The 18544-nt window shown below is 36.2% G+C and overlaps 2 protein-coding genes across 13 annotated transcripts in view; both read left to right on the forward strand.

Annotated features, from left to right (window-relative positions):
- Positions 1-3687, forward strand: part of TBC1D15 (TBC1 domain family member 15) — an 80490-nt gene extending 76803 nt beyond the window's left edge. For all 12 annotated transcript variants that reach the window (XM_055235747.2, XM_063615076.1, XM_063615075.1 and 9 more), the window contains 3 exons: positions 98-214; positions 736-822; positions 2362-3687. In XM_055235747.2, the coding sequence (XP_055091722.2) occupies positions 98-214; positions 736-822; positions 2362-2583 (426 nt within the window). In that variant the 3' untranslated portion in view covers positions 2584-3687. The remainder of the gene's footprint in view (positions 1-97; positions 215-735; positions 823-2361) is intronic.
- An 8086-nt stretch (positions 3688-11773) lies between these two features.
- Positions 11774-18544, forward strand: part of TPH2 (tryptophan hydroxylase 2) — a 93525-nt gene continuing 86754 nt past the window's right edge. Inside the window, exons 1-4 of the mRNA XM_055235755.2 lie at positions 11774-12022; positions 14542-14691; positions 17240-17423; positions 17532-17632. Coding sequence (XP_055091730.1) covers positions 11918-12022; positions 14542-14691; positions 17240-17423; positions 17532-17632 — 540 coding nt within the window. The 5' untranslated portion in view covers positions 11774-11917. The remainder of the gene's footprint in view (positions 12023-14541; positions 14692-17239; positions 17424-17531; positions 17633-18544) is intronic.

The following is an 18544-nucleotide window of genomic DNA, read 5'->3' on the forward strand; positions in this document are numbered from 1 at the left end:
CTTTGCGTAGAAGTCATTCAGTGTTCAGAATTGTATCTGTGAGGAAAATGTTTTAGAATTGATACAGTTTGCAAAATGGTTCTTCTGCCTTCTGTAGGTAATGTGGACCGAACTACCGTGTAAAAATTTCCATCTTCTTCTCTGTTGTGCTATTCTGGAATCAGAAAAGCAGCAAATAATGGAAAAGCATTATGGCTTCAATGAAATACTTAAGGTAGTTATTCCTTTAATTCAGATTTTAGTGTTCTGGCTCTTCTATTTGGTGGTCCTGATACACAGAACATTTCCTTGGAACATTATTAAATCTCTTGAATAACTTAAATTGTGTCAATAACAGTGCTAGGAATGACTATCTGAGAATGACAGTTCAAATACATATTGGCCAGTTATTTTTACCTGACTAATTAGCAAGAAAAGGAAATTCAACAAGTGCTCTTTTATGTAGTTTAGTTTTTCAAAAATTAATTGTCTTTTGATTATAACTTTGAGATATCAGACTTGGAATAGCTGCTGGATTTAATGTTCCATAAGCTTATTAGCTAGTCTTTAGCTTTAAAACTTGAAATAATCTAAAGAAAGATATATTGAATTTCTTATGTATTTGTAGTATATGAATGTTTTTATTTTAAGGATTTTATCTGCAGTGAACTATAACTGGTAATAAATTGTTTATATAATAGAATATAATAGTGTATTCAGTTTTGATTATCGTTTTATTTTGTTGATACTTTTTAGCATATCAATGAATTGTCCATGAAAATTGATGTGGAAGATATACTATGCAAGGCAGAAGCAATTTCTCTACAGATGGTAAAATGCAAGGTATACAGTGTTTCAAGTAATTGCAAGATTTGTTTGTTTTTGGTGGGTTGAGATCAAGAAAGATTTTTCTTCTTGGAAATAAAATAGCAACTTTAGTAAGTTGACGGCAGACACGAAGTATTGGCTGGCTTTTTGTTTGCTGTTCCACATTTACAGCACTTAATTGAAAACAGTTGACTATGGCAGAGAGGAAATAGCTAATAATAAGGCAAAATGGTAAAAGTAATGAAAATATTTCTATAACAATTAAAGAGGCTGTAGAATTTCGGCAATGATATCCAGTTGAGCTCATGAATACAGAATAGGCTGTCATATTAAATATGCAGAATCTCTAAACAAAAATGAATGCTAATCAGAAATAATTAAATCAATATTATTTAGCCGGTGTCACTCACTTATATTAGTCAAGTTATTATTTTAAAACAAGGCAGATTTGATGTATTATCTGAATTTGAGCCAAAGCAGTATACTTTTGATGTGTTTTGGCTTTTTCTTTCTTTCTATTAAGAGAAAGAGCCTTGCTAAGTTGCCCAAGCTGGCCTTGAACTCCTGGGCTCAAGTGATCCTCCTGCCTTAGTTTCCTGAGTAGCTGGGATTACTGGTGCATGCATACCACTGTGCCCACCTCATGACTTTGCTTTTTTTTTTTTGAGACAGAGTCTCGTTCTGTTGCCCAGGCTGGAATGCAGTGGCATGACCTCGGCTCACTGCAACCTTCTCCTCCTGAGTTCAATCGATTCTCCTGCTCCAGCTTCCCGAGTAGCTAGGATTACAGGTGCCTGCTACCATGCCTGGCTAATTTTTGTATTTTTAGCAGAGACGAGGTTTCACCATGTTGGCCAGGTTGGTCTAGAATTCCTGACTTCAGGTGATCCACCCACCTTGGCCTCACGAAGTGCTGGGATTACAGGTGTGAGCCATCACGCCCGGCCATGACTTTCCTTTTTTTTTTTTTTTTTTTAAATACTTCAAGTTCTAGGGTACGCGTGCACAACGTGGAGGTTTGTACATAGGTATACGTGTGCCACATTGGTTTGCTGCACCCATTATGATGTTGCATTTTTATGAAAATTCTTGCTTTGTCCTTGTATCATCTGTTCATGGATCCAAACTGTTACTTGGTTCAGTTGTACAAACATTTATTTGATACCTGTTGTCTTCCAAAGCATGTCAATGAGATACTTCTTGCCTTTGAAGAACTTTGTTTACTGAGAGAGACAGATGGTCTAAGAAAGATATTATTACAAAAAGTAGAAAGAGATAAATGCCAAATATTAGGACATGCTATGTTTGTGGGAATGTGGAGGTGGGATGGAGAGTGACTAATTTGGAAGATAACCAAGAACCACTTAGGGTGAAAGGTGGTTAGCATTTCATTTGGAGCTGAGAAAAACGTTGTGAGAAGGGTACATGACATTTACACTGTTAGGACAAATGCTCAGATTCTGGAATCAATGTAGTCTTAAACAGAAGTGTTACTTTGTGGTTATTTTTCCTCTGTAGTGAAATATGGTTTTGAGTTTGATTTTTCATATCCAGGAATTGCCACAAGCAGTCTGTGAGATCCTTGGGCTTCAAGACAGTGAAGTTACAACACCAGATTCAGACGTTGGTGAAGACGAAAATGTTGTCATGACTCCTTGTCCTACATCTGCATTTCAAAGTAATGCCTTGCCTACACTCTCCGCCAGTGGAACCAGAGATGACAGCCCAACACAGATACCAGTGTCCTCAGATGTCTGCAGATTAACACCTGCATGATCACTCTTCTTGCTTTTTTGGGAAGAGACACTTTGTTGCAACTCTTTTTCAAGTACTTGAAAGTTGAAAATTTAAAATCTTGGTATTGATCATGCTTTAAGGTTTATGTAAAGAAAGTGTACTGATGTTCTTACATTAAAGCTTTACAAAGATTTAAACTAATTATTTTTGTAGTTACTTCTACCAAATAGCCTTTCCTTTTCGATAACATTCCTGAGTATTTTTATAGCCAAGTACATTTTATTTTCTTGCTGATGAACTGGAATTGGATAAATACTGCAAGTGGATGAGTTGGAAATTATGCACTTTGAAAAACATTCACTTTGTTTAAGTTTATTGGGTTTTGGATTTGATTAAATTAAATGTGGAGGCTTTCTATAGCATTCTAAGCTGAGAAGTAGATTGTTACCCAGTAATGAAATAAAAAATAAAAATAAAAGGATTTTTTTCTCTATTGTTTACGACAGTAGTCAGCTTAAATATTTATGCTGGTCAAATGTGATTTGAATTGGACATTTTCATCAATGCAGGGCTAATGTGTAGATAAATAATTATTTCAACCATAATAAGTGGATTGGCAGTATAGTTTTTACATTGGACTTTTCTTCACTTGTATATAAAGATTATATATAAGTATTTATGAGTATGAGAAAGGTTAGGCATATTTTCATTAACTGAATAAATGACTTGATTTATATAACCTGGTTTATCAAAATTTAACATGGCTTCAGTATGGGATCTTTTTCAAAACTATTTTCTTAAACATTTATTTCATGAGATGTTCAACCCTGTACCTGGTGTAATTTTAAAATTAATTGCTTGTAACCTCACTTTACTAATAACATTTATTATCTTTCCTAATGCATTAACTGATTAATCAAGTGTTTAAATTTTTATAAAATACTCTTGCAAAAATTTTATTTGAAAAATTTCTAGATGCTCTTATGAGTTTCAAAATAATAATTTTTGTATATGAACAAAGCTGTTGTTTTTACCATGCAGTATTGCATGATTTTAAGTTATGTGGAATTAACATAACTGATTTTGTTTTAATTGTAAGTTGTTAACTCCTGTATATATCATTAAAATAAATCTGAAGTTGAAGTAGTGTTTTTAGTTAAATTATACTTAGAAATAGTCTGCATTTTTAAAAATTTTTTTTCTTGAGAAAGAATCTTGCTCTGTCGCCCAGGCTGGAGTGCAGTGGTGCAGTCCTGGCTCACTGCAGCCTCCCCCTTTTGGGTTCAAGCGATTCTCCTGTCTCAGCCTCCCGAGGAGCTGGGACTACAGGCTTGTGCCATCGTGCCTGACTAATTTTTATATTTTGAGTAGAGATGGGGTTTCACCATGTTGGCCAGGCTGGTCTTGAACTCTTGACCTCAAGTGATCCACTCACCTCAGCCTCCCAAAGTGCTGAGATTACAGGTGTGAGCCACTGTGCCCGGCTAATTCTTTAATAGAAGAAAAAACATCCAAGATGGACCTCAATTCATCTCTTATATTTATGTGATTAAAATGATCATTTGAATAAGTTATGGAAATGAAAAACATCCCTTGTATAACTGAAAAAAAATTTTCATTAGCATGGAAATGGGCAGTGTTGCCTTGAAAGATATAGTTATTTGACTCAGTAAAGCAGCTTATTACAACTGATGCTAATAGTGTAAAGAAAAAAGTTGTGCAGTTCTAAAATGGTCTTAGAGATTGACTTTTTTCCCCCAAGAAAGTTAGGGAATAAAACGAACTTTTTTCCTGGTTGAGCATTAACTGACAATCACGATAGTAGAACCATTAGATTTTAGTTTTTAATATTATGTGTGTTATCTTTCATCAGTTAATAATGAGTAAGCCTATTCAGAAAAAGAACATAAACTGATCAAAAACCCAGCATCTCCAGCCTTTCATTTCCTGCTATTCAGGAAATTGCTTAGAACATCTTGATGTCCTCCTTGTTCTTCCTGGACAGTGACTTTTTGGGAGTTTTTTCCTACTGCATAATGTGATACCCACTTCAGATTTTTTTTTTTATCAATACATTCAGTAAGTTGAACTGTCAAGTTTTATTACAAAATTACGTGTTAAAACAATTTTTACTAAACTGCATTTCTATCTAGCATATTTTTGATATGGAAGTGATAGTATAGTATAGTTCCAGAAGAAGTCTTCAATCAGTCCACAGAGTCCAGTTAGCAAATACTATGTCCTATTAAGATTGCTGAAATACACAGTTCAGGTAAATTTACTAGTGTTTTTTAAAGGTTTATTTGTTTTCACAAGATGCTCTGTCCACACCCTTATAACATGTAAAATATTATGTGCTATATTATGTGGTAAAGTTGTTAAAATTCAGTTTCTAACATTAACTTAAAAGTACAGACAATCTAACATGATGATTTGACTTACAAACTTTCAACTAAATTTATGATGGTTTTAAAGCAGTGCATTGAATAGAAACCATACTTTGAGTACCCATACAGCCATTTTTCACTTTTACTACAATATTCTATAAATTACATGAGATATTTAACACTTTATTATAAAATAGGCTTTGTGTTAGATGATTTTGCCCAAATGTAAACTAATGTAGTGTTCTGAGCATGTTTAAGGTAGGGTAGGCTAACCTATGTTTGGTAGGTTAGATGTATTAAAAGCATTTTTGATTAATGATATCTTCAATTTATGATGTGTTTATCGGAACATAACCTCAATATAAGTTGAAAAGCATATGTATTTTCAATTCTGGCATGAACCTGTGGGAACCTTTTGCATTTAAGAACCTCCCCATTTTAATAATTTCATGGGTCTAAGATTCTTCATCTGTTTATAAGGAACTTTAGTCTTAGTGATTAGAGACTAAATTTTTTTTTGAGCAGTAAGAAAACAGCCTTTCGGGACAGATAATGAGTGATTCTTATGAACTTGACATTGCCAAGAAATTTTACTTCACATAAGAGTTCTTATGTGAAATTCACATAAGCATGCCCAGTATTAAAGACAGTTTGTATCAAGTAACCCTAAATGTTTATTGAAGAACCTACAGCTTCAACTGGCTTACGTGCAGATATGTACCAGGAGAACATTTTAGCTTGGGCATCTTTACTTGGGGTTTTCAGAGGATCCAGGAAACTCACTGTATGCAAAGTCTTGTGGATGTACCTGAATGTTTTTGGAGGCAGGTCACATAGTTTCTGAAAGTGTTCTCTTATTTTCCTCAAATGTAGGGAACCATTGTTACAAGTTATTTAACAGGAGAATAGTAACAATGTCTAACTTAACGCTAATGATTTTGTGTGCTGAGCTCCCATTAATTAAAATATCTTCAGAGTGCTTGTTTCCAGATCCGTGGTCTGTATTACTAAGATACATGTCCAGGTGCTACTTCAGGCTTACAGAATCAGTCTTTGGAAGTCTCCTTATCTGACAGTATCTCTTTTTATATTTTCCCACTCAATTTTTCGCTTCCTGACTCCTAGCCTCTTTAGCTGCTTGATCCAAGCCAATTCTGTTGGCTCACCTTATGACTATTGATTTCATACTTATCATGAATTATGAGGGCAACCACCTCATTAAAACCTAGATATCCACATCTCTTAAATTTCTGTCAAATACTGCAAACCAATGCTCAATTTTATATTACTCTAGCTTCTGAATCAATGAGGCATAGGGAGATAACACTTTTGAGTGTCGAATATCTGCCAGCCACCATGTTAATCACTTTATACGTATACAATACAATCAGCATAACAGCCCTATAAGGTTTAGATATTATTGCCCTTCTATTACAGAAATGGAGGCTGAAAAATGTGAAGTAACGTGTCCTGATTAAACACAAGTAGGCAAATAGCAGAGCGAAGATTTAAACTTAGTTTTATTTTTTAAAATGCCTTATTTCCATTCAGTATTTATTTATTTGTTTATTTATTTATTTATTTATTTAGAGATGGGGTTTTGCTCTGTCACTCAAGCTAGGGTGCAGTGGCATGACCATAGCTCACTGAAGCCTTGAACTTCTTGACTCAAGCGAGCCTTCTGCTTCAGCCTCCTGAGTAGCTGGGAATACTGCCACATACCATTATACTAGTAATTTTTACTTTTATTTTTTTTCTTTCATAGAGATGGGGTCTCATTATGTTTCCCAGGCTGGTCTTAAACTCCTGGCCTCAGCAATCATCCTGCCTTGGCCTCCCAAAGTGCTGGGATTATAGGCCTGAGCCATTATGCCCAGCATAATTTATTTTTAAAGTTTATATTTTTGTAATCAATATCACACATGTACATGGTTTCCACAAGACTTTTTGTTATGAGAAACTGTTCCTCTCCTTCTCCCCACCATCCATATCCTCCTACCCTCCTCATCCCCCACCAGTGGCAAGACTTTCAACAGTCAGGTCATGCTTGTGGTATTTACTTCCATATGTCTCAATGCTGTAATATGTGTATGCTGCTACTACTTTGATTTTCAGCTCTAGGCATTAACCATTGATTTTTCATCTTGGAAGACAAGAATCTAGCTGTTTACCCTCTCCCCACAGCCCCTATGATTCACATACACACTTTATTATCGTCTGTCTTCCAATATAGTTGATATAATATTGGTTAGGTCAATATTTAGTGCTTATGTTATGACTTTGTAACTAATCCCCAAATGAGACATGCTCCCCTTCAGCCCTAATTTTCATTTTTCTTGGGGAGTTAGTTCTTATCAAGGTTTTTTACTGGCTGATTTTATATATAGTTGTCACTAATCTAACCCCACACTCTGTACCAAATATTTAAATTGAGGCTTGTCAAATGTGAGCTTACCTACAGGGTAATCCGATTGCATTATTTTGTTCAGAGCTTTCAATATTATCTGAGCTTTCAATGTGTTTTAAGATCTTGCCTTTGCCAGATTCTCCAAAGATATTTTTTGTCTTTATTTGGCTGGAGAATAAATGCCTGGCTGTCAGCCTTCTGAGGTTTGGGAGTCTCCATGTCATGATATCATGTGTCTAAATACCTCAATACATTCATTTAATCAGAATGGTACCCCTATTCTCAACTATGCCTGATGCTCCTAAGTACAGAGACCCTTTGTTTTACCCTTTCCAGAGAGTAACCTTCAATTTTCTACCTGGGAGCAAAAGAGGAGGTGGCTTGGCTATTTAGTCAAGGGGAATATGGAATTTTAACTGCTTTTTAAAAATAAGATAACAGCTTTATTGAGATATGATGTATATGCCAAAAGATTCCCTCCCTTAAAGTGTACAATTTTGTGGTTTTTAGTATATTCACAAAGTTGTGTAAATATCACTAATATTTAATTTTAGGAAATTTTCATACAGAAACTTTGTACCTTTTCCCCACCTCTTCTTTTTTTTCCAGCCCCTGGCAGCCACTAATCTACTTTCTGTGTGTGTCTCTCTCTCTTTTTAAAACGATCTCTTTTTACATCATCTAGACATTTCATATAAACAAAATCTTACAATACATGCATGGTCTTTTGTGACTGGCTTCTTTCACTTAGCATAATGTTTTCAAGGTTCACCCATATTGTAACATGTATCAGTACCTTACTTCCTTATATTGCTAAATAACATTTTATCATATATAATTTTTTGTTTTTTTCATTAGGTGATAGTATTTGAGTTGTTTCTACTTTTGGCTATTATGAATAATGCTGCTATGAACATTCATGTACAGTTTTTGTGTGGATATATATTTTCATTTTTCTTTGGTGTATACCTAAGAGTGGAATTGCTGAATCATGTAGTAACTCTAGTTTTACCTTTGTAAGGAACCGCCAAACGTTTTTTCAAAGTGACTACACCGTTTTACACATACCTAGGAGTGAAATTGTTGAGTCATACAGTAACTTTGTGTTTTGCATTTTGAGAAACCACCAAACCGTTTCCCAAAGTGACTGTACCATTTTATAATACCACCAGCAATGTGTGAGTGTTCCACATTTTCTGCTTCCTTACCAACATTTGTTATTGTCTGTCTTTTTGATTTTAGCCATCCTAGTCGGTCAGAAGTCATACTGTGTTTTTTGATTTGCATTTCCCTAATGACTGTTGATGTAGAGCGCCTTTTCCTGTTTGCACTGGCCATATCTTCTTTGGAGAAATGTCTATTAATTTTTTTTTTTGCCCAGCCTGAGCATGATAGCAAGACCCTGCCTTTACAACAGCAACAAAAAATTAGCTGGGTGTGGTGGCCTGTGCTTGTAGTCCCAGATGCTTGGGAGGCTGAGGCAGGAGGATCACTTGAGCCCAGGAGGTTGAGGCTGCCAAGAACTATGATTGTGCCACTGCACTCCAGTGTGGGTAACAGAGCCAGCTGTCTCAAATAAATTTTGTTTCCCAATTAAAAATTGGTCTATTTGTTTTTTTAATTGCTGAGTTGTAAGAATTTTTTATTCTGGATACTGTTTCCTATGAGATATGTGATTTATAAATATTTCCTCCCACATTGTGGGTTGTCTTTTCGCTTTTCTGAGGGTGTCCTCTGAAGCACAGAAGTTTTTTTTTTTTTTTTTTTTTTTTTGAGACAGAGTCTCGCTCTGTCGCCCAGGCTGGAGTGCAGTGGCGCAATCTCGGCTCACTGCAAGCTCCGCCTCCCGGGTTCACGCCATTCTCCTGCCTCAGCCTCTCCGAGTAGCTGGGACTACAGGCGCCCGCCACCACGCCCGGCTAATTTTTTGTCTTTTTTAGTAGAGACGGGGTTTCACCATGGTCTCGATCTCCTGACCTCGTGATCCGCCCGCCTCGGCCTCCCAAAGTGCTGGGATTACAAGCGTGAGCCACCGCGCCCGGCCAGAAGTTTTTAATTTTGACGAAATCTTATTTTTTTCTTTAGGTACTTATGTTTTTGGTGTCCTATCTAAGAAACAATGGCCTAATCCAAAGTCAAAAACATTTACTCCTTCTAAGAATTTTAATTTTAGTTCTTACATGTGTATTTGTGATTCATTTTGAGTTAATTTTTGTGTGCAATGTGAAATAGAAGTCCATCTTCATTATTTTGCATGTGGATATCCAAAGTTGTCCCGGGACAGTTTGTTCAAAAGATCACTCTTTCCCCATTAAATTGTCTTGGTACTTTTGTTGAAAATCAATTCCCTCGACATGTAAGGGTTTATTTCTGGACACTCAATTCTATTTCATTTACCTATGTATCTGTCCTTAGTACCACACTGTCTTGATTATTGTAACTTTGTTATAAGTTTTGATTTGTCTTACTGCTTCTCACACTTCGAACCACTCTTTTTCAGTCTCCTCTACCTTCAATTCCAGAGGTATTTGAGCCTTTAGGGTATTCTGTCATGTAAAGTGCGTTGCTTCTAAGTCTTCTTCATTGATAGCTTAAGGTTCAGCTTTCCCATGACTGCAAAGCCTTTGATCATTTTTTCTTCTTTGAAGCTGCTAATTTTTTGTTGCTGTTGTTTTCCAATTTATGCGACTCTTGTGTACCTTGAAAAGGAATTTTTTATCTTGTTTTAATAGGGTTTCCAGGGTGAGCAAAAGTAGTTAAATCTTTAATATTCTAAATATATATTATAAATAAATTACTTTTAATATCTTTTTTTTCCCTCACTTCCACATCCAAGCAGGGACACTATCTAGTGGATTTTATCCCTTCACATCTCTGGTTCTTTCATTACATCTCAATAACATTAGCTACTATTATTGTCATTACTTCATTTGTCTTATTTAAACTTGCTTCTCCTATTAGCTGATTAGAGCTGACCCTTACAGAAAATGTAAGCCAAATAATATTTTCAGAATTAGATCAATTAATAATTGTGTCCCTTCAAGACTCCAGAAGCAATTAAACTTCAGTCAATATTAGTTCATCCCGACTTGTTTTGAAAATTTTTTTTCTATATAGACAAGCAGTGCCAGCACCAGATTTTGTTTAGATTTTCAGTCAAGCACATTTGGTCAAGAGTTTTTCATTCTTCAGGAGATTGGTAACATTTTCCTGTGGCCTGGTGAATTTCATGACTTTCTAAGGTTTGAATAGTAAGAATATTGATTAATCTATGCATATCAAGTTGCTGGATTTGATCTAGTTGGCATTGATGTTTGATAGTATGTGTAGTCATTAAAAGCTCAAATGTCATAGTACTCTTAACCTCTGTGTCCTCCTCACCACATAACACACAGATCTCATATATTTAGCACTTTTTATATGAAAGGGTCATGTCAAAGATTAAATTTCCATGATTTCCAGTAGAGAGAAAAAATTCAGTAACCATAAGAGTATTAAAATGAATGGCTGATATATGGGAATCTAGTTTCCTTTTATTTCTCATTTAGTAAGGAAGATTCCAGGATTAGTATCTGAGCTATACGTAATCTACATGTAGCTAAATCAAACCCTTACATTTCCTTTGCAATACATTTTCCTCCATATAACTCTACATAGAGGCATCACAGGATTAAGAAGAAGCCCTTTTATGAAAGCCATTACACATATATACACTCACACGTTTGCATGCACAAAATTATAATATGTCAGGTCAGAAGAAGCTTATTAACATAAAATGGAGTTGGTCAATGAGTAAAAAAATATAGGCTGATAGGAGGGATAAGATCTAGTGTTCGGGAGCACAACAATTTATATTCTTTTGTATTTTAAAATAACTGGAAGAGTGGAATTGGAATGTTTCTAACACAAATGATAAAAGCTTGAGGCAATGGATATCTTGATTACCTTATTTGATCATTGCACATTGTACACTTGTGTCAGAATATCACATGTACCTTATAAATATGCACAACTATTAGTTATCCATAAAAATTAAAAATTAAATCTGTAAAATGGTTTAAGCATTTAGCAGTGCTGATCTTTCTTAAATTATTTTTCTAATTTTGGAAACAAAGCACAAAATCTTTGAATTCACAGTTGCTTAAAAACTGAGGTTAACTTGCGAGTGGCAGGCTTCAGAGATGAGAGAACTAACGTCAGAGGATAGATGGTTTCTTCTACAAATAACACCCCCTTATGTATTGTTCTCCACCACCCCCGCCCAAAAAGCTACTCGACCTATGAAACAAATCACACCATGAGCACAGATAACCCCAGGCTTCAGGTCTGTAATCTGACTGTGGCCATCGGCAACCAGAAATGAGTTTCTTTCTAATCAGTCTTGCATCAGTCTCCAGTCATTCATATAAAGGAGCCCGGGGATGGGAGGATTCGAATTGCTCTTCAGCACCAGAGTTCTGAACAGCGCCCCAAGCAGGCAGGCAGCTGATCGCACGCCCCTTCCTCTCAATCTCCGCCAGAGCTGCTACTGCCCCTCTAGTCCCCCCTGCTGCAGAGAAAGAATATTACACCAGGATCCATGCAGCCAGCAATGATGATGTTTTCCAGTAAATACTGGGCACGGAGAGGGTTTTCCCTGGATTCAGCAGTGCCCGAAGAGCATCAGCTACTTGGCAGCTCAACAGTGAGTACTACGTACCTGGCACTATGGAGAAGTATTTTCTAGGGTGTGACCATCTTCTCCTCACCATATGAATCCCTTTTGTAGTGTAAGCGCGCACACCTCAACTTTCTCCTTCTTTATAATCCGTCTACCCTACTTTCCTCCTATCTGCCTCCAGTCTTCCTCTTCTCTCCATAAGTAAAGCGAGTGTGCCAGTCACTGCGTGCTAAACTTTTTTTCTGCAAAGTTTAGAAGTAGAGTTAAGAAGTTCCTGAACATTAAGAACGAGAGATTGTATGAATCAATGTCTTAAATCTACAACCAAAAAAAAAAAAAAATAGAGTGTGAAGAATTTTGAAAAGCCGTTTATTATGAGGAGGAGGAGTAGGGAGAAAAAATTAAATAAATTTCCACGGTTTTCAGAAGATCATTGTGTCTCCTACACTCCCTTCAGTTTACAAAGCCTGGTCTTTAAACATAGAACTATTATTTTCTGTTCTTAGTTATGGGTGCAGTTTATTGGAATAAAAGAAAGATTGGATTACTTTCAAAAGTTTTTCTGTGTTCCACATTGCTCAATTTTTTTCAGTTTACTTGATGGAGTAATGAAAGCAATACACCACTTGCTATAGTATTTAAGGGAGTTTTATGTTTATAATATCTACAGGATAAAAAAGCAGTATTTGCAGGATTTTAGATCCTGCTTTCAGATAATAGTCATGGGATTTAATAAAAACCATGAAATAAAAATGTATCCAGGTCCTAGTCATTAAAAATATTAAATGGTATTTTATTACTGTACTATCAGAGTTTATCAACCAAATCCAATTCAGTCTGTATCATAGAATAATGTTTTAATATCGTAGCTCCAAATACATGCCAGAGGGCTGCATTGTACTGACATATTATTACTGATAAAAATGTTGAAAAGTAAACATGGCAACTTCTGTAGAATTATTTAAATCAATTTGCAAAAATGAGACCAAAACATAAATAGATTTTCTAACATTTAAATATCATGAATATTTGGATGTGATATTACAATGAAGAATTTTGAAGTCATAATTAACTGCTAGAAGGAAAACAAAGAAAGCTCAGGGTAATGGTTAATGTATGACCCTTTTATATAAAAAATGCTACTTATATATGCGAGATCTGTGTGTTATGTGGTGAGGAGGAGGCAGATGTTAAGAACACTGAGACATTTGAGCTTTTAATGACTAAACATACTGTCAAATGTCAATGTCTGCATAAACTTCTTCCCTCCCTCAAGTCATAAATAATAAAATCTCCATCTCTGTTATCTATAAATCTAGTGAGTAAGGCAATACTGATGTGTGAAAATAAAGCCAGTAGAGAAATCAGAAGACAATGGCGGATAACTATTCACTGGGTTCCAGAGCAAACCTACATTTCTCAGTTTCATGAGGATGTAGTAGATTGGTATGATTGTATTAAATCACCATTTGCCAGGAGTTACTTCTATGTCTGCCCGATGCTGTATTTGCATATAAAGAATATAAAACAGACCATCATAATTTTGCATTGTCTGTCAAATGAAAGTTTCTAGCTTGTTGTTTTTGTTTTGTTTCCTCCCATTCTATTACTAAATAAAGTTTCCAGCTTTTTATTCTGCATCTCTGGCAATGTGACCTGAGTTACTGGAATCCATCATTTTTTTCTTTAGCCAGCAGGACTAATAGACATTACTTCATCAGGCAATATAAAATCTTAAGTGGCTAATGAAGTGTTAATCTTTTTCAGTTTCTCAGATTTTTACTGTTTGCTCCTAATAATTAGCTGGCCAGGTTTCTTTCTCCCTTCCTTCCTTCCTTCCTTCCTTCCTTCCTTCCTTCCTTCCTTCCTTCCTTCCCTTTTTCCTTTTATTTGTCGCTGAATTTTAATAGTCACTTTTCAAATATTATCTTCTGACACAGATGGCCTTAGAGTTATACACTTGTCTGTGCTAAACTTTTGCAGGCAGATTCACATTGACAATGTAGATCTAATTGAAGAAAGTAATATTACCCATTAATCTCTGGGCATGTGCTGACATATTTTGGAATGAAATAGATATTTTGTTTTTAAAATTTAATTGAAACTGAAATTATTTTCAAAAATATGTTTGATCTTATTTTTATTATGGTTAGTAATTAATATAGTTTCCATATGATTCAACGAGGCTAAGAGATCAAATTTTGTGATGTAAAATAATCCTAGAAAGGCAGGAATTGTTCATATATGATACTTCAGGCTGTATGACAGTCAGGTTTTTGATGCTATTAAAGTGAAGCAAATCTGATCCCCTTTTAATTTCAACCACTAGATGATGTCTTAGACCACTGGAAAATAGTGTCTCAGGGTAAATTAGACCAATATTTATGATTGAAAGTTATGAGTGACATGGTAACTTCACCTTAAGTTTGTATGATTGGTGGAGCTTCCAGCTTATGAATGAAATGTGTGGGAAAAATCTAATTATGGAGGATTCTGGAACCTTAACTAATATTTTGTTTTATTATGCTTCGACATTCCTGAAGCTAAATAAAGCTAACTCTGGCAAAAATGATGACAAAGGCAACGAGGGAAGCAGCAAAAGCGAAACTGCTACCGAAAGTGGCAAGACAGCAGTTGTTTTCTCCTTGAAAAATGAAGTTGGTGGATTGGTAAAAGCACTGAGGCTCTTTCAGGTGAATGTAAAATATCATTACATAATTTTAAAAGTGACTGTGTGCCTGGTTACAAACCTGTTATCTGCTATGAAACATTACTGAACCAATTTCTGGATAATGCGGTGAAAGATTCAAAGGAACAAAACTTCACGAGGCTTTAAAAGGGGAGTTGTCTGTCAAGCAATGAAATCAGCAGAATTGCATAAGCTGTGGCTTATTAATGCAGAGTTAGCTTGTTAGGAACTCTGAAGACTATTGCCAGGTTAGGAGGTCAGTACTTCAAAAATGTGAGCTTCACACCTGAAAATGAAAACACAAGAGGAGGTAAACAGGGTATCTTAAGTAGCAAGAGCCTGCAGCTTGATTTGATTTGTTCAAATTTGAATTTACGCATGTCCTAGGAGCACGTTTATTATGAAAAACTGAGATACATGAGTATAGGCACTCGGTATTCCCCTAAGCCTCGTTGTTTATGTGTCTTAATGTATCTTTTTGCGAAGATGAGTCACTCTCCTTATATTATATATTGTTGGGCTAGCTCTTCCCTTATAGAAATGTTCATAGCATCTTCTCAGGTCCAAATCTGTAGTTTGAACCTTCAAGAAAGATCCTGGTTAGGGATGAGGCTGGAAAAGCCCAGAAAAGCTGTTGTGTTCTTGCCAGCATATACCTAATGGTTTCTCTACCCTTCAGCAGACACCCTCCCTTACAAATGCATTTTGTTTGGGGGCAGTGGCTGTTGATGAGAGCTGTTAAGATAAGGAGCCTAGCTCTGCATGACGCCTTGGGCTGCTAGTGCAGTGGAAAGATAGCTGGAATTGTAGTCAGGGGATTCAGACCTGTGTTCTCCTGGCTTGGCTAAACACTAGCTGCTTCTTAGGTTCAATTTCTTTATTTGTAAAATTGCAATAATAATTCCTACCTAACAGGATTGCTGGGATGACATAATATGAGTGAAAGTGCTTTGTAAAGTGTACAACTATGAGGCATTATTATGATGCCTCTATGATGATCATAGCAGGGGAATTAGAAGCCTGATTTGGCAAATAATTTCTTGTTCTCTTTTGACCTTGAAGAAAGGATCAGGCACCATAAACGGTGGTAATGGAAATCCGAGGAAATATTTTACAGATAATTATGTCATCCAAGGCTGTGTCCATACAGTGCCAAAGGCAGGCCAATTCAATTAGACAGCTGGGTACAGTGGATAAATTCCTGGAGAAGGAGTTAGCAGCCCTGAGTTTTCACTCTGCCATCAGCTAGTCATGGGGCCTTAGCTAAGCCATTTAACCCATCTGGAACTCAGTTCCCCTAAAAACATCTACTCTACTTCAACCAAAGGTCATTAAAAGCCCAACGTGACACAATGTATGTGAAGTCTATTGGGCCTTGAACTTAATCTTAATATTATTATCAGCCAACTGAAAAAACATGCATGATATTATTGTAAAGGTTAATAAAAACAGAAATAGGATGTTTAGTTTCCCCGTCACAAGACTAGTTTCTTTATATAGGAGAGGGTGCTGTTTGATTTGATACTATTCTGGCACCGGAAACTACCTATCCTGTTCCTATGTTGAAAATTCTGAGATCATCTAGGATTGTATCAGGAATTGTGTTGGTAATCACAGTGTATCATCTGGAGTGAGAAGATGTCTGCTTATTTGGAGGTGGGTTGGGATGGAGATAACAGAGTCTTCAATTAACTTAGAGGAAATGAAGAACACATCACTGGGGGAAATTCTAACCTGATTTTTAAATATTAAATCACTGCCCTTATCTCTGAGATCCGTCATAGAGTGATAGTTGCAGCAACACATCCTTGGTTGAAGCTAGTTTGAAGATTGCCAAAAAAGAACAATTATTAAATGATCCCATTTAGGGGGGTTTTTATCATTATTTTTTTACCTTTTTTTCACCCTCCTTGCAATCGCCTAAGTTGTTTGTTTTCCTTTTGCCTTCAAAGATCCTCTCTTGACTACTTATCTTGCTCCTATTTCTTTTTCTACCATATGGATTACAGTTTGGCTAGTGTTTCCCAAACCTCAGTCATTTTCATGCTACCTCCCCAATTTCTGCTTGCCATTTGTACTGTTTACTTATAAAAAGGTTATAAAAGGTTATTTCTAAAAGATTATTTTAAAAGAAAACTTTATATTAGGGGTTTGAGTTTTAGTTATGTTTTTCAGAAACATATAAATCTGGATATTACATGATAATAGAATAAATAATTTTTTCCCCAAATAATCATGTGCCACCTGTGGGATGTGTACCACTCTCTGGGAAATGATGATGTTCATTTTATAGGGCCATTTTATATTTTAAATGCCCCTTCTATTTTTTTATGAGGCAGGACAACCTATACACAGAAGTATAAATATATAGATTTTTCATTAATGGAAATAATGGTTGGAAACATTTCCAAGTTTTATTCAAAGAACAAAGAGATTGTCTCTTCCTCTTGTGTGGGTACTTGGCACCTTGCTTAAGATGTGAACAATAAAAGCTCATGGCATTTCTTTTACTGTCCCCTGAAGGTGATTTTCAGATGCTCATGTTTCCACAGGAAAAACGTGTCAACATGGTTCATATTGAATCCAGGAAATCTCGGCGAAGAAGTTCTGAGGTTGAAATCTTTGTGGACTGTGAGTGTGGGAAAACAGAATTCAATGAGCTCATTCAGTTGCTGAAATTTCAAACCACTATTGTGACGCTGAATCCTCCAGAGAATATTTGGACAGAAGAAGAAGGCAAGGGTGGTCTTAGCTTGTGGGGTAATTTTGCAATCTGACAAATATTGCAAAGGGGAAAACACAATCTGTGAACTAATATTTTTGAACCTGCACTGTTTTCAACAGAGCTAGAGGATGTGCCCTGGTTCCCTCGGAAGATCTCTGAGTTAGACAAATGCTCTCACAGAGTTCTCATGTATGGTTCTGAGCTTGATGCCGACCATCCAGTAAGTGTCCAGTAAAATCTATTTCTCACATGCTCTCTCAGCTCCACCCATGTGCCAGGCACTGTGCCATGTTCTGTGCTGCAAAGCTTTATTATAGAACAATTTATTATTTATTCCCCATAACTGAGAGCAGACTTCCAAATGATAAAGCTTCCCTGTACACGTGTTGACTGGAAGCAGGTTAGAAGGATGGTATTTTCACATAGCATTTATTTTTAAAAGGGTTGGATAGAGGAGGAGACTCTAAACCTTGGAGAATATTTCTGTGGAATTAGGCAGCCTGAAATATACCTGCAGATGGTGACCCTTGGAAAAACGATGAACTGAAATTGATCATGCCTCTGGGAAACTAGGGAGGACTAGGTATTACGGGGCTCAGTGAGAGAATAAAATTCTTCTTGCTATTTTCCTTGACTGGAGGTAGTTAGGAGTAGAGTAATGTAGTTGACTTCAGTCTCAATGGAAAGGTAGAGAGTTTTAGAATAAAGGCTATGATGGAAGACATATCTCTTCCCACATCTACCCTGAATCTAACTACCATCATTCTTTCCTCTACTCCAATAAAAATGACCATCTGTAAAGAAATATGATACTTGGGTAAGCATTTCCCATTATTCTCCCCTTCCCCCCTTTACATCACTTTTTATTTAACACTAGAGACCTGGAACTTCTTTATGGCCAGAGTGAAGTACAGTTAATAGTCTGGGAGAAGTAAGCAATGCACCCATTCATTATGGGCATTTTTTCCCTCCCCCGGCGCCCCTTGTCTAAAAATGGGCAGATAAAAGAGTGAAACCCAAGCAGATCACTAATGCTTGCAGGACGCCTCTGCGGTCTGCAGGTAATAGTTTACAGACATTCCTTGCTGTTTAAACTGAGGAAATCTGGGGGTTTGGCAGTGTGGCTATACTC

Source organism: Symphalangus syndactylus, chromosome 13, assembly GCF_028878055.3.
Source record: "Symphalangus syndactylus isolate Jambi chromosome 13, NHGRI_mSymSyn1-v2.1_pri, whole genome shotgun sequence".
NCBI classification, from domain to species: domain Eukaryota; kingdom Metazoa; phylum Chordata; class Mammalia; order Primates; family Hylobatidae; genus Symphalangus; species Symphalangus syndactylus.